A 16,262-nucleotide genomic window follows, 5' to 3' on the forward strand; every position below is an offset into this window, starting at 1 on the left:
GGTGGAGACAGATTCACACAGCGAGTGGTTAGGATCCGGAATGTTCTATCTGAGAGTGTGGTGGAGACAGATTCACATAGCGAGTGGTTAGGATCCGGAATGTTCTGCCTGAGAGTGTGGTGGTGGCAGATTCACACAGCGAGTGGTTAGGATTCGGAATGTTCTATCTGAGTGTGTGGTGGAGGCAGATTCACACAGCGAGTGGTTAGGATCCGGAATGTTCTGTCTGAGAGTGTGGTGGAGGCAGAGCCACACAGCGAGTGGTTAGGGTCTGGAATGTTCTGTCTAATTTTATGGGCCAGGGCTTAGAAACTCCAAAGTATATTATGAAGTCCACCTGACCTACAATCGTTCTGTTGAATTTGGCAAGGTTGAGCACAAGAGCCTTTGGGTGTGATTCATCAGTCTTCCCAGACACTTTAATCAAAACAAGCTTTGTTCCAAGAACTTAGTTAACATTTATATATAAACACACAGCAAGAATTTTTATCAATTACAAACATAAAGACACCACACAGCGACAGTAATCTATGTATAACCCTGAATGAATTCCCCCTTAACTGTTCCAATTCAAAAACACAATCCAATAACCCAAAAAACCCTTTTCAAGAGCGTGGCCCAGCACTCTGCATTCTCACTTGAATAAGACTGGGTTTTCCTGAGATTCTGACCCCATCTCTCCTGCAGTTTTCAACTCCTTGCGGAAAGCTGGCTATATCTTTTAAATTACCAAAGGGACAGGGATAAAGGGAGATAGATTGGGGAGAAGCTGATCGTGCAGCCTGGGGAAATGGAAAAAGGTGGTGGGTAGAATTGGGGATGTGGGAAGAATGTGAGTGTAAGGAGTTGATCTCTGATATAAGGACACTGTTTTGATCATGTTCCTAATCGTCCTTATGCTCCTGGCCTCGGAATGGTGCCATATCGAAGGATATTTTCTGTAGTTCAGGAGCCGGGAGCTTGTCTGTTGCCTGTTCAAACAAAATTAAAAATAGATTAGTTTCCAAAACTCAAGCTGCAGCCAACGTGAGAATAAAGGATAATTTCAGCTCCTCTGAGGAGTTTGTCCAGATTGTAACTCTGTTCTTAATGACGGGAAACTCCCAGACTCCATCTCCAGCCTGCACAGAGTGAGCTGATCCCAGATGGAATGACAGTCGGGGCTACAGTTGGTCTGAACACTGAGTGGATATGAAAGGAAAATAGTTCAGTATTCCCACTCCATACACTGGGAATCATGGCTGGAAATGTGTGTGTACACGTTATTGAATATCTGTGTGTAAGTATATGTGAACGTGTACACGTGTCTGTATGTCTGTGTGTCGATGTACATTTGGGAATGTGTGTCTGTTTGTAGACATTTAGGTCTATCTTTGTACCTGTGAATATGTGTGTATCGATTGGTGAGATATGACGGATAAATGTGAGGTAATGCATTTTGGAAGGTCTGATCCAGGTGGGAATAACACAGTAAATGGCAGAGCCCTTCAGAGCATTGCCAGGCAGAGGGATCTGGGCGTACAGGTCCACAGGTCACTGAAAGTGGCAACACAGGGGGATAGGGTAGTCAAGAAGGCACACGGCATGCTTGCCTTTATCCATCGGGGCATTGAGTATAAGAAATGGCAAGTCATGCTGCAGCTGTACAGAACCTCAGTTAGGCCGCATTTGGAATATTGTGTACAATTCTGGTCACCACACTACCAGAAGGATGTGGATGCTTTGGAGAGAGGACAGAAGAGGTTTACCAGGTTGTTGCCTGGTCTGGAGGGTATTGAACTTGATGATCAGCAATGATCAGAATGAATGAGGGAGCAGGCTCGAAGGGCCGAATGGCCTCCTCCTGCTTCTATTTTCTCTGTTTCTATGTATTCGTTATGAGGGGAGGTTGGATAAACTCGGATTGTTTTCATTGGAATGACGGAGGCGGAGGGGCGACCTGACAGAGATTTATAAAATTATGAGGAGCATGGAGAGAGTGAAACGTCAGACGCTTTTGCCCAGGGTGGGAAAGTCACTTACCCAGGGTCACAGGTGCGAGGGGCAAAGTTCAGAGGAGATGTGCGAGGCAGGTTTTGGACACAGAAGGTGGTGAGTGTCTGGAACGCGCTGCGGGAGGAGGTGGTGGAAGCAGATACGATAGCGATGTTTAAGAGGCATCTTGACAAATACATGAATAGGATGGGAATAGAGGGATATGGACCCCGGAATTGCAGAAGGTTTTAGTTCAGACAGGCATCACGATCGGTGCAGGCTCGGAGGGTCGAAGGGCCTGTCCCTGTGCTGTACTGTCCTTTGTTCTTTGTACACACAACATTACATATATTACCACACGGGGCTAATCATGGTCCATTCCACACTGGACTCACTGCTCTCTATCCATTCTCTGCAGTGTTGCTGATATGGGTCCATTTTGAGTCAGGCTTTCCCACAGTTTCACCATTTATACAGAACGTGACAGAATCCACCTGCTTTTCCTGAACCTCTGTTCAGTGCGATAGAAACATACCTTTAATCTCACTGTATACAGATGAAGTTGGTTGCTGTAATGCCTGAGGGAAAATAGAGACATGTTAGAAATTGTGATTGTGTAACACGTGCACAATGAGAGGCTTATTTGAAAATGTTCTACATTCTAATCATAGCGGCTTCTGGGAAAAAGGGATTTATTTTACTCTATGTCGAAAGAGGAAACTTTGATCCTGTGGTGAATGTTGATCACCAGACATATCCCAGTTTGTTGTAGTGAGAGATATTTACCATGTACGTTGGGTCAGAATCTGCTGGGGAATCTTTCAAATTCTGTAACAAAATGTAAACAGTGAAGATTGGGTTTAGTAGCTGTTGTGAAAATGAGAATTTACTAAAACCTGATTCTAAAGTGTCAGGAATTATAGTCTGGGAAGGTTTATATTTCCATGACGGTGCCCGATTTCTGAAACAGTTTAATTCAGCAGGAGGTAAAGTACATTCCACTCAGAATCTTTCACACAATCTTCCCAGTGCAGAAAGAGGCCCCTCGGCCCATCAGGTCTGCACTGGCCCTCTGGAAGAACATTAGACCGAGACCCACACCCCTGCCTTATCCCCGGAACCTTGCACAGTCTCACTTTCCAGAGAACAATCCAATCCCCTTTTGAATACCTCGATTTCACCTCCCTCCACCACCCTCACAGGAAGTTCATTCAACCTCTGGCTCACTTCTCCTTTTGCTCATTATTGTGAATGTGTGCCCTCTAGTTCTTGATGTACGTTTGAGTGGGAATAGTTTCTCCTGTACCTCCATATTTACAGACAATACAAAGTTGGGTGGGAGGCTGAGCTGTGAGGAGGATGCAGAGATGTTTCAGCAGGATTTGGACAGGCTGAGTGCGTGGGCACATGCATGGCAGATGCAGTATAACGTGGATAAATGTGAGGTTATCCACTTCAGCAGCAAAAATAGGAAGGGAATTATTATTTGAGTGGGTGTAAATTGAGAGAGGTGAATACTCAGTGAGACCTTGGTGTCCTCGTGCGTCAGTCGCTGAAAGTAAGCGCGCAGGAACAACAGGCAGGAAAGACGGCAAATGGTAGGTTGGCCTTCATAGCGAGAGGATTTGAATATAGGAATAGAGATGTTTCACTACAATTGTATGGGGAATTGGTGAGGCCACACCTGGAGTATTGTGTGCAGTTTTGATGTCCTTATCTGAGGAATGATGTTCTTGTGGGTGTAGAAATCAGGGAGAAGGACTGTAATAAAATTTAAGAGATTAACACAGACAGAGAGGAGGTTCGGAGTGGTCTGGCAGGCTTAAAGGTAGATAAATCTCCAGGGAGAAGGACTTTGATAAATATAGAAGGACTTACAAGAGAGGGTTCTTGGTAAACGGCAGAACCCTGGGAAGCACCGAGTTTCCGAGGAATTTTGGTGTGCATGTACACCCATCCCTTAATGTAGCAGAGCAGGTGGATACAGTGGTTAAGAAGGCCTCTGGTATACTTGCCTTTATTAACTGAGGCATAGAGTTTAGAGCAGGAAGGTTCACTGCTCTAGTGGAACTGTGTAAAACAGTTCGAGCAGGAAGGTTCACTGCTCTAGTGGAACTGTGTAAAACATTTGTTTGGCCACAGCTTTACGAGGGATGTGATAGCTCTGGAAAGGGTGCAGAGGAGGTTTACCAGGATGTTGCCTGGGCTGGAGAGTTTTAGTTATGAAGAGAGATGGAATCGACTGGGATTGTTTTCCTTTGAGTAGAGGAGACTGAGGGGCACACAGGAAGAAACTTTTCCCCTTGGTGGAGGGATCAATGACCAGGGGGCATAGGTTCAATTTTAAAAAAAAATATTTATTAGTGTCACAAGTAGGCTTCCATTAACACTGCAATGAAGTTACTGTGAAAAGCCCCAGTCGCCACATTCCGGCACCTGTTCAGGTACAGAGACCGAGAATTCAGAATGTCCAATTTACCGAAGAAGGATGTCTTTCGGGACTTGTGGGAGGAAACCGGAGCACCCGGAGGAAACCCACGCAGACACGGGGAGAATATGTGGACTCCACACAGTGACCCAAGCCGGGAATCGAATCCGGGACCCTGGCGCTGTGAAGCAACAGTGCGAACCACTGTGCTACCGTGCTGCCCAGGTTAGGGGCAGGAGGTTCAGAGGGGATGTGAGGAAAACCCTTTTCACCCAGAGGGGAATGGGAGTCTGGAACTCACTGCCTGAAAGGGAGGTGGAGGCAGAGACCCTCAGAATATTTAAGAAGTATTTAGATGTGCCTTCCCGATCCCAGGGCAGACAAGGCTCTGGGCCAAATGCTGGGGAATGGGATTGGAATAGTCCAGTGGTTGTTTTTGACTAGCAGAGATGCGATGGACCGAAGGGCATTTTCTCTGCTGTATGAGCCTATGACTCTAACAGCACTGTGGGTGTACCTACACCTCATTAACTGCAGCGGTTCAAGAATGCAGTTCACCACCACCTTACCAAAGGCAATTAGGGATGGGCAACAATTCCTGATGGAGCCAGCGACACACACATCCCAAGAAAGATTTGAATAAATCTGGGGCTGGATTCTCCGCTTCCCCAGCCGTGTGTTTCCCGGCGGAGCGCCGTTCGCTGGCAGCCGGATTCTCTACTCTCGCCAATTGTTAATGGGAATTTCCATCGAAGCCCCCCCACACCACCGGGAAACCGTGGCGATGGCACACAGCCAGCGGGAACTGAGAATCCCGTCAGCCGGAGAATTCCCACCCTCATTTCCCTTTCACACATTCCAAATTCCCGCTGGGATACAATGGGAGGGAGAGAGCCTTCCCTACACTGAGGAGGCATTGTGGGTGGCAGTAGAGTTCCCTGAGAGACAGAAATGGTTGTAGCAACATTCACAAAGCAAATAATGTCTTATTCGACAAATTACAGACTTCATTCCATGAACAATGTTCTGAGCACAGTGTCACATTTGGGCAATTTCAGTCTCTCCAGTAATATCAGGGTGTGAGTGTCCAGTAATATCAGGGTGTGAGTGTCCAGTAATATCAGGGTGTGAGTGTCCAGTAATATCAGGGTGTGAGTGTCCAGTGATATCAGGGTCTGAGTGTCCAGTAATATCAGGGTGTGAGTGTCCAGTAATATCAGGGTGTGAGTGTCCAGTAATATCAGGGTGTGAGTGTCCAGTAATATCAGGGTGTGAGTGTCCAGTAATATCAGGGTGTGAGTGTCCAGTAATATCAGGGTGTGAGTGTCCAGTAATATCAGGGTCTGAGTGTCCAGTAATATCAGGGTGTGAGTGTCCAGTAATATCAGGGTGTGAGTGTCCAGTAATATCAGGGTGTGAGTGTCCAGTAATATCAGGGTGTGAGTGTCCAGTAATATCAGGGTCTGAGTGTCCAGTAATACCAGGGTCTGGGAGGGTCTGAGTGTCCAGTAAAACCAGGGTCTGGGAGGGTCTGAGTGTCCAGTAATATCAGGGTGTGAGTGTCCAGTAATATCAGGGTGTGAGTGTCCAGTAATATCAGGCTGTGAGTGTCCAGTAATACCAGGGTCTGAGTGCCCAGTAATATCAGGGTCTGAGTGTCCAGTAATATCAGGGTGTGAGTGTCCAGTAATATCAGGGTGTGAGTGTCCAGTAATATCAGGGTCTGAGTGTCCAGTAATATCAGGGTCTGAGTGTCCAGTAATGTCAGGGTCTGGGAGGGCCTGAGTGTCCAGTAATATCAGGGTCTGAGTGTCCAGTAATATCAGGGTCTGAGTGTCCAGTAACATCTGGGTCTGAGTGTCCAGTAATATCAGGGTCTGAGTGTCCAGTAATATCAGGGTCTTGGAGGGTCTGAGTGTCCAGTAATATCAGGGTGTGAGTGTCCAGTAATATCAGGGTGTGAGTGTCCAGTAATATCAGGGTCTGAGTGTCCAGTAATATCAGGGTCTGAGTGTCCAGTAATATCAGTGTCTGGGAGGGCCTGAGTGTCCAGTAATATCAGGGTCTGAGTGTCCAGTAATATCAGGGTCTGAGTGTCCAGTAATATCAGGGTCTGAGTGTCCAGTAATATCAGGGTCTGAGTGTCCAGTAATATCAGTGTCTGAGTGTCCAGTAATATCAGGGTGTGAGTGTCCAGTAATATCAGGGTCTTGGAGGCTCTGAGTGTCCAGTAATATCAGGGTCTGAGTGTCCAGTAATATCAGCATCTGGGAGGGTCTGAGTGTCCAGTAATATCAGGGTCTGAGTGTCCAGTAATATCAGGGTCTGAGTGTCCAGTAATATCAGGGTCTGAGTGTCCAGTAATATCAGGGTCTGGGAGGGTCTGAGTGTCCAGTAATATCAGGGTCTGAGTGTCCAGTAATATCAGGGTCTGAGTGTCCAGTAATATCAGGATCTGAGTGTCCAGTAATATCAGGGTCTGAGTGTCCAGAAATATCAGTGTCTGAGTGTCCAGTAATATCAGGGTCTGAGTGACCAGTAATATCAGTTTCTGAGAGTCCAGAAATATCAGGGTCTGGGAGGGTCTGAGTGTCCAGTAATATCAGGGTCTGAGTGTCCAGTAATATCAGGGTCTGAGTGTCCAGTAATATCAGGGTCTGAGTGTCCAGTAATATCAGGGTCTGGGAGGGTCTGAGTGTCCAGTATTATCAGGGTCTGAGTGTCCAGTAATATCAGGGTCTGAGTGTCCAGTAATATCAGGGTCTGGGAGGGTCTGAGTGTCCAGTAATATCAGGGTCTGAGTGTCCAGTAATATCAGGGTCTGAGTGTCCAGTAATATCAGGGTCTGGGAGGGTCTGAGTGTCCAGTATTATCAGGGTCTGAGTGTCCAGTAATATCAAGGTGTGAGTGTCCAGTAATATCAGGGTGTGAGTGTCCAGTAATATCAGGGTGTGAGTGTCCAGTAATATCAGGGTGTGAGTGTCCAGTAATATCAGGGTCTGAGTGTCCAGTAATACCAGGGTCTGGGAGGGTCTGAGTGTCCAGTAAAACCAGGGTCTGGGAGGGTCTGAGTGTCCAGTAATATCAGGGTGTGAGTGTCCAGTAATATCAGGGTGTGAGTGTCCAGTAATATCAGGGTGTGAGTGTCCAGTAATACCAGGGTCTGAGTGCCCAGTAATATCAGGGTCTGAGTGTCCAGTAATATCAGGGTGTGAGTGTCCATTAATATCAGGGTGTGAGTGTCCAGTAATATCAGGGTCTGAGCGTCCAGTAATATCAGGGTCTGAGTGTCCAGTAATATCAGGGTCTGGGAGGGCCTGAGTGTCCAGTAATATCAGGGTCTGAGTGTCCAGTAATATCAGGGTCTGAGTGTCCAGTAACATCAGGGTCTGAGTGTCCAGTAATATCAGGGTCTGAGTGTCCAGTAATATCAGGGTCTTGGAGGGTCTGAGTGTCCAGTAATATCAGGGTGTGAGTGTCCCGTAATATCAGGGTGTGAGTGTCCAGTAATATCAGGGTCTGAGTGTCCAGTAATATCAGGGTCTGAGTGTCCAGTAATATCAGGGTCTGAGTGTCCAGTAATATCAGTGTCTGTGAGGGCCTGAGTGTCCAGTAATATCAGGGTCTGAGTGTCCAGTAATATCAGGGTCTGAGTGTCCAGTAATATCAGTGTCTGAGTGTCCAGTAATATCAGGGTGTGAGTGTCCAGTAATATCAGGGTCTTGGAGGCTCTGAGTGTCCAGTAATATCAGGGTGTGAGTGTCCAGTAATATCAGCATCTGGGAGGGTCTGAGTGTCCAGTAATATCAGGGTCTGAGTGTCCAGTAATATCAGGGTCTGGGAGGGTCTGAGTGTCCAGTTATATCAGGGTCTGAGTGTCCAGTAATATCAGTGTCTGAGTGTCCAGTAATATCAGGGTGTGAGTGTCCAGTAATATCAGGGTCTTGGAGGCTCTGAGTGTCCAGTAATATCAGGGTGTGAGTGTCCAGTAATATCAGCATCTGGGAGGGTCTGAGTGTCCAGTAATATCAGGGTCTGAGTGTCCAGTAATATCAGGGTCTGGGAGGGTCTGAGTGTCCAGTTATATCAGGGTCTGAGTGTCCAGTAATATCAGGGTCTGAGTGTCCAGTAATATCAGGGTCTGAGTGTCCAGTAATATCAGGGTCTGGGAGGGTCTGAGTGTCCAGTAATATCAGGGTCTGAGTGTCCAGTAATATCAGGGTCTGAGTGTCCAGGAATATCAGGGTCTGTGTGTCCAGTAATATCAGGGTCTGACTGTCCAGCAATATCAGGGTCTGAGTGTCCAGTAATATCAGGGTCGAGTGTCCAGTAATATCAGGGTCTGAGTGTCCAGTAATATCAGGGTCTGGGAGGGTCTGAGTGTCCAGTAATATCAGGGTCTGAGTGTCCAGAAATATCAATGTCTGAGTGTCCAGAAATATCAGTGTCTGAGTGTCCAGTAATATCAGGGTCTGAGTGACCAGTAATATCAGGGTCTGAGAGTCCAGAAATATCAGTGTCTGAGTGTCCAGTAATATCAGGGTCTGGGAGGGTCTGAGTGTCCAGTAATATCAGGGTCTGAGTGTCCAGTAATATCAGGGTCTGAGTGTCCCGAAATATCAGTGTCTGAGTGTCCAGTAATATCAGGGTCTGAGTGACCAGTAATATCAGGGTCTGAGAGTCCAGAAATATCAGTGTCTGAGTGTCCAGTAATATCAGGGTCTGGGAGGGTCTGAGTGTCCAGTAATATCAGGGTCTGAGTGTCCAGTAATATCAGAGTCTGAGTGTCCAGTAATATCAGGGTCTGAGTGTCCAGTAATATCAGGGTCTGGGAGGGTCTGAGTGTCCAGTATTATCAGGGTCTGAGTGTCCAGTAATATCAGGGTCTGAGTGTCCAGTAATATCAGGGTCTGGGAGGGTCTGAGTGTCCAGTAATATCAGGGTCTGAGTGTCCAGTAATATCAGGGTCTGAGTGTCCAGTAATATCAGGGTCTGGGAGGGTCTGAGTGTCCAGTATTATCAGGGTCTGAGTGTCCAGTAATATCAGGGTCTGAGTGTCCAGTAATATCAGGGTCTGAGTGTCCAGTAATATCAGGGTCTGGGATTTACAATCTCGCTCTGATATTGTTGAGAGATTGAAGCCGTTGAAATGTGCAGGAAAGGCAGAGGTGATTGTGATTGGGTGAGGTTTTGGTGACTGCTGCTTGTCCCACTGGTTAATTGTTGCTGGTTTTGAGGTTTAAGAACGATGAACAACAGCATACTCCGCTGTGCTTTCAGTCAGTGATACTCCCGGCTGCCTGGTGCCTGGGCAATGGAATCGAAGCTCAGCATATTTGCATTCCCCTTCACCTGACTGTAATCCAATAGAAATATTGATCAGTATTTATTTCCACACAGAATGAAAGAATGTCTGTCAACAGATCAAATGGTGTTATTATTAATAACTGAATGGTTTCTTCTTCTTTGCCTTTCTCACTGGAAGATGCTGACAGGCCGCTGGGATGTGCTTTTTATTGACTCTGGTCGCTCTGCTACAGCTGTGAATTTGTACACAGCAAGATCCCAGAAATAACAATGTGACAATGACCAATCAGTTCTCATTTTTTTAGGGGGATAAATATAACCCGGGACATTAAAGGATGATTCCTTTGCCCATCTTCCAAATAGTCCCAGGGAATATTTTACATTTCATTTCCTCATACCTCAGGGACTGCAGCGGTTCAAGAAGGCAGCTCACCCCCACCTCGTCAATGATAGAATCCCGCTGCCAGCGAACAGCGCGCGGCCGAGGAACACGTGTCTGGGGGGCCCGAGAATCCAGTCCCCAGTGTTGGAATGTCAGTTATTGTTTTTAATGGCATGGTCTGTCTTAATGGCTGCCAAAGAACCCCCCTGGAATTGACAATTAACCGACATGTCTCATTCATTCAGCTTTTCATTATTGTTGGAGATTTGGAAAAAATTATTTTCAGAAATTTCTTTTTCACTTTTTCTCTCAGTCTCTTTGTCCCTCCTCTCTCTCTTTCTTTTCTCCTTCACTTTATTTGGAATCCTGCACCTGACTTGTTGTGGAATTAAATATTCTTCACAGGCTCTTCTAGATTCCGAGCCTCCAATGTGGTCAGTCTCAACGGGAAAAACGGTGTGAATCCTCATGGAATCTTGTGCCTCTCAGAAATAAAAGTGATTGGTGTAGTTACCGGCGTCACTCTGGTGAGGTGGAGACTCTGAGACTGCCTCACGCCCGGCCAGCCTTGGTGTAAATGATGCTGGCGGGACGTCACGCTGAGTCAAGATTCCGTGAGGGAGGGGGTAAGGTCTGGAGAGAGTGCTGGGTAATGGTGTGCTGATGTATTACAGTGAGGTTCCTGATCGCACACCGTGTGATTCTCACTCCTCCCCCGGCGCGGGGGGTGGGGGGGGTGGGGGGGAGATTCCAAACAACAATCACGCCGGAGAGAATCACATTTTTCACTTCACTCCAGAGTTTGGGTCCACGGTGACTTTCTCACGGACGGAGAGGCTCAAAAAATCACCCCTCAAAAAATCACAACTCAAAAGATGACAGCTCAAGTTTCAGGTTGGAAACCCACAGAAACTCTGTCCCCAACTTTAACCTGGTCACATAGAAGGTGCTAGAAACTTTTCAAAAAATGTCTGAAAATATAAATAAGCAGTGATGATGCAAGTCAGTGTTTGAGAGAGAGAGAGAGAGAGAGAGAGGAAGAAAGAGAAATAAAGAGCTTGCGACAGAATGAAGGAGAGAGGGTGGTGGCACGCGTGAGGGAGAGAGCAGTGATGCAAGAGTGTGTGTGTGTGAGAGGGTTTGTGAGGGTTTGTGTGTGTGAGGGTGTGTGAGGGTGTATGCGTGTGAGTGTGTGTGAGGGTGTGTGTGTGTGTGAGGCGGTGTGTGTGTGTGTGGGATAGAGGGTGTGTGTGTGAGAGATGGTGTGTGTGTGAGATAGAGGGTGTGTGTGTGTGGGATAGAGGGTGTATGTGTGAGACGGTGTGTGTGTGAGATAGAGTGTGTGTGTGGGATAGAGGGTGTGTGTGTGAGATAGAGGGTGTGTGTGAGAGACGGTGTGTGTGTGAGATAGAGGGTGTGTGTGTGAGATAGAGGGTGTGTGTGTGAGATAGAGGGTGTGTGTGAGTGTGTGTGTGTGTGAGATAGAGGGTGTGTGTGTGAGATAGAGGGTGTGTGTGTGAGATAGAGGGTGTGTGTGTGGGATAGAGGGTGTGTGTGTGGGATAGAGGGTGTGTGTGTGAGATAGAGGGTGTGTGTGTGAGATAGAGGGTGTGTGTGAGTGTGTGTGTGTGTGAGATAGAGGGTGTGTGTGTGAGATAGAGGGTGTGTGTGTGAGATAGAGGGTGTGTGTGTGAGATAGAGGGTGTGTGTGTGAGATAGAGGGTGTGTGTGTGAGATAGAGGGTGTGTGTGAGTGTGTGTGTGTGTGAGATAGAGGGTGTGTGTGTGGGATAGAGGGTGTGTGTGTGAGATAGAGGGTGTGTGTGTGGGATAGAGGGTGTGTGTGTGAGATAGAGGGTGTGTGTGTGAGATAGAGGGTGTGTGTGTGGGATAGAGGGTGTGTGTGTGAGATAGAGGGTGTGTGTGTGTAGGGATTGGATTGGATTTGTTTATTGTCACGTGGACCGAGGAACAGTGAAAAGTATTTTTCTGCGAGCAGCACAAACAGATCATTTAGTACAAGAAACAAAAATACATAATAGGGCAACACAAGGCCCACAATGTGAATACATAGACACCGGCATCGAGTGAAGCATACAGCAGTATTAATCAGATCAGTACATAAGAGGGTCGTTAGGCGTCTGATAACAGTGGAGAAGAAGCTGTTTGTGTTCTCAGACTTTTGTATCTTCTGCCCGATGCCCGATGTGTGTGTGTGTGTGTATGACAGAGAGAAAGTGTGTATGGATTTGGATTTTGTTTATTGTCACGTGTACTGAGGCAGGGTGAAAAGTATTTTTCTGCGAGCAGCTCAGCAGATCATTAAGTACATGAAAATAAAATAAAAGAAAATACGTATTGGGCAACACAAGGTACGCAATGTAACGACATAAACACCGGCATTGGGTGAAGCATACAGGGATGTAGTGTTAATCAGGTCAGTGTGTGCGTGCGCATGCACGTGTGCATGTGCGTGTGTTTGGAGTGGGAAGTTGTGAAACTTCCTCCCCAGGTTTAAACTAACCTTCTGAGTTATTGTTAACTCCAGATTTCTGCAGTTTATTAGTGTGCGGCTGTTTGAGGGTGCATGAGGGTGTATGAGAGGGTTGTGCATGAGGGTGTGTGCGATGTAGTGGGAAGTTATGAAACTGCCTCCCCAGATTTGAACTAACCTTCTGAGTTACTGTTAATTCCAGTTTTCTGCAGTTTATCAGTAAATTGGTTCACAGAACCCATGGATTTGAAAAATATGCCACCACCAACTTTAAAAATAATTGAAAACACGTTGTGCAGACAGACAGGTGGAGCGGGGAAATCAGAGCAGGTTGTCTATCACTCTCCTGTCTGGAACAGAAGGATTGATTTGTAAACTTACAGTAACATTCAAACTCCTCCTCTTTAATTGATGTGGTGCCTATTTTGGGAAACGGCAGCAAATCGAAAATGCAGCAAAGAACAGCAGTTAAGCCCCATTTCCATTTCCTTACCAAAGGAGCAGAAGGAGCTTCTTCAACCTCTTGATTGCTGCTCCGTGTTTTATCTGAAAGAAAAGACAAAGATGTTTCTTCAGAATAAATCCATGTAAAGGTCGAGCTCTGGAAACTTGGAATGACAGCAAATGAAAATTCCGGAGCGACTTGGGCAGTTTTCCCGGGAGACATGAGGCCTCCTCTCCATTATAAAGTTCATCAGAGAAATCAGCAACTCACAGAACAGGAGGAGGCCATTCGGCCCATTGAACCTGTGCTGGTTCTTTAAAGGGCCATTGTGCCCAATCCCACATTCCTGCTTTTCATCCGGAATCCTGTAAATTTCTGAGACATACACAGAAACATGGAAAATAGAAGCAGGAGGAGGCCATTCGGCCCTTCGAGCCTGCTCCCCCATTCATTATGATCATGGCTGATCATCAAGTTCAATACCCTGATCCCACCTTCCCCCCATATCCCTGGATTCCTTTAGCCCCAAGAGCAAAATCTAATTCCTTCTTTAAATTACACAATGTTTTGACCTCAACTATGTTAGCCGGTTAGCTGCTGTTGTATAAAGAGTCAAAAGTTCTGCTCCTTTTCCACAAACACCTTTAATTTACTTCAACAGACTCTGCTCAAAACTCTAACATCACATCACCTGACACAAAGGCCACCTGAAGCCTCTTTACATATCAGTGTCAATTATTGGATACTTAACATAAGACAACTAATAGGAATGTCTCTTAACCCATTACTTAACAAACGACTTTCTGTGGTAGCGAATTCCACAGATTCACCACTCTCTGGGTGAAGAAATTTCTCCTCACCTCAGTCCTAAAAGGTTTACTCCTTATCCTCAAACTATGACCCCTAGTTCTGGACTCCCCCACCATCGGGAACATTCTTTCTGAATCTACCCTGTCTAATCCTGTTAGAATTTTGTAAGTTTCTATGAGATTCCCTCTCACTCTTCTAAACTCCAATGAATATAATCCTAACCCACTTAGTCTCTCCTCATAGGACAGTCCCACCATCCAGGATACAGCCTGGTAAACCTTCGCTGCTCTCCCTCCAGAGCAAGTACCTGCCCAACTCTCTTTTAAGATGATTTCTGGAATCAGCTTCCTCCACATTTTCAGGGCGAGCGTTTCAGATCCCGACAATTCTCTGAGTGAAAAACATTTCTCTCCATCTCCCCTCTCGATCTTTACCCAACGATTTTAAATCTCTGATCTCTAGTTGTTAACCCACTCGCCAGAGCAAATAGTTTTTCTCTCTCGATTCAATCAAAAACTCTCATATCAAACTAATCGGTCAACTCTTAACCATCTCTATTGCCAGGAATTGCTCTGAGAACTGACAATGTGATCACTCTACAAGGAGATTCCAGACGCTGGTGAAATATAGGAGGCCGTTCCGTGGACTTTCTATGTCTGAAAGTTTATCTTTTTGGGGTCACTCTCTGTAACATTGCCACCCTGAGGGTATGTCTCACACTCTGCAGCTACAGGGCTGGGGACAGCCTCCAACCATCTTCATTCTGTCCGATGTAGCTTTACAGTATTTAATAGTAAACTTTGCAAATCAGACAAATAAATTGGTCAAATTATTAGCATGTTAATTACATCCCAAAACTAACAGCATCAAAGGGGTATCTGGGATCGAGAGTAATTCCCGGTGAGCGTTGCAACAATGGTTGAATTAGTTTACTCACCGTCCACTGTTGCATACACAGGGTTCTGGTCTTCATCAGGGATCCTAAAGAAATGCCACACATTAGCTTCATTGCAGCGTTACTGCAGAACAACAGGTCACATTCTTGGCGGAGACGGATTTTAGGTTTTCCAACATGCGCCTTTGATTCCAGTTTTTAAGGACAATGACACGGATGAGCCGGATATCCGGAATCATTTCCTAAATAAGCAGAATTGGCTCCACAATGTGACCCAAATCAGAAGGCATGCTGGGAAGTTTGATCAAGCTCATGCATCTTATTCTAATTTCAGACTTTGGAAGTGAAAGAGTTGTTTGAGAAACTTCTCATTTTGCAATGATTTCACACCCGGGACAAGAAGCAGCCGTAACATCAGAGAAATGAACGATTAACCTTTGGTCTCCCGGAGGGAGCGAAGACCCTTGTTTCCAATTTCCACGCCTGGATAAGTTTAGAAACATCTTGGGTGGGATTCTCCGAGCCTCCACGCTTAAATCGCGATTGGCGCGGGGGCGAAGAACGCCCGCGATCGGGTCTGACGCCGAGACGTGATTCTCCACCGGCTGGAGAATCGGCACCCGTAGCGCGCAGTCGATGCGGCGCCGGCCGGGGCCGTTGAAAGAGGCCCCACGGCGATTCTCTGCGGTCGACCGGCCGAGTTCCGTCGACATGGTTCCCGTATGGTTTCACCCGGCGGGCGCTCGGTGTCGCGGCTGCAGTAGCCGTCCTGTTTGTGGGGGGGGGGGGTTGTGGGGGATCAGACTCCGGGGGGGCATTTCTTCTTCAGTGCCGGGCCACTAAAGGGCTCCGCCATGTTGTGCAGGGGCCGGCGTGAATACGGCAGCCGCGCGCGTGCGCGGATCCGCGGCCTGCCGCCGTATGCATGCGCGGATCCGCAGTCGGATGTGCTGGGGCCCGTATCGGAAGCCGGAGCTGCGTTAAGCACTCCAGCGCCGTGCTGGGCCCCTGTGGGGTGCAGAATCGCTGGGCCAAGAGGCCCATTGACGCCAGCGTGAAACACTCTGGTGTTTACTCCGGCGGCAACACTTTGCCGCGATTTGGGGGAATCCCTGCCCTTGTGTCTTAATATCAATAAACCGATCATTTAGAAAATATTTCAGCCCTGATTGATTTATTTTGCCTCCCGTATCCCAGAGAGTGAGAGAGAAAGTCCAGAGCGAGGAGCAGTGGACACAGGGAGTTTGAGATGGGGACAAGGTGACAGCACCTGTCTCAGTCTCTTCCCTTTCTCCTGGGAGCTCAGGATTGGTGACGTTAATCTTTATATCACCGAATCACACAGATTCTGCAGAAGAGGCCCTTCGGCCCATCGAGTCTGCACCGATGCATGACAAACACCTGACCCGCCGACCTAATCCCATTGACCAGCACTTGGTCCATAACCTTGAATATTATGACGGCTAAGTGCTCATCCAGGTACGTTTTAAAGGATGTGAGGCAACCCGCCTCTACCACCCTCCCAGGC

At 47.0% G+C, this 16,262-nt stretch overlaps 1 protein-coding gene across 3 annotated transcripts in view; it reads right to left on the reverse strand.

Moving 5' to 3' along the window:
• Positions 1-392: 392 nt before the first annotated feature.
• LOC140428439 (uncharacterized) overlaps positions 393-16,262 on the reverse strand; it is a 28,088-nt gene continuing 12,218 nt past the window's right edge. The window contains exons 4-8 of one of the 3 annotated variants that reach the window (XM_072514898.1): positions 14,777-14,820; positions 13,078-13,130; positions 2,761-2,802; positions 2,510-2,552; positions 393-971 (exon numbers count right to left, since the gene is read on the reverse strand). In XM_072514898.1, coding sequence (XP_072370999.1) covers positions 946-971; positions 2,510-2,552; positions 2,761-2,802; positions 13,078-13,130; positions 14,777-14,820 — 208 coding nt within the window. In that variant the 3' untranslated portion in view covers positions 393-945. Of the gene's footprint in view, positions 972-2,509; positions 2,553-2,760; positions 2,803-8,883; positions 9,759-13,077; positions 13,131-14,776; positions 14,821-16,262 lie in introns of those variants that run through there. The other 2 variants (XM_072514889.1, XM_072514905.1) reach the window with 2 other exon arrangements.

This window comes from Scyliorhinus torazame, chromosome 1, assembly GCF_047496885.1.
Source record: "Scyliorhinus torazame isolate Kashiwa2021f chromosome 1, sScyTor2.1, whole genome shotgun sequence".
Taxonomy (NCBI): Eukaryota; Metazoa; Chordata; class Chondrichthyes; order Carcharhiniformes; family Scyliorhinidae; genus Scyliorhinus; species Scyliorhinus torazame.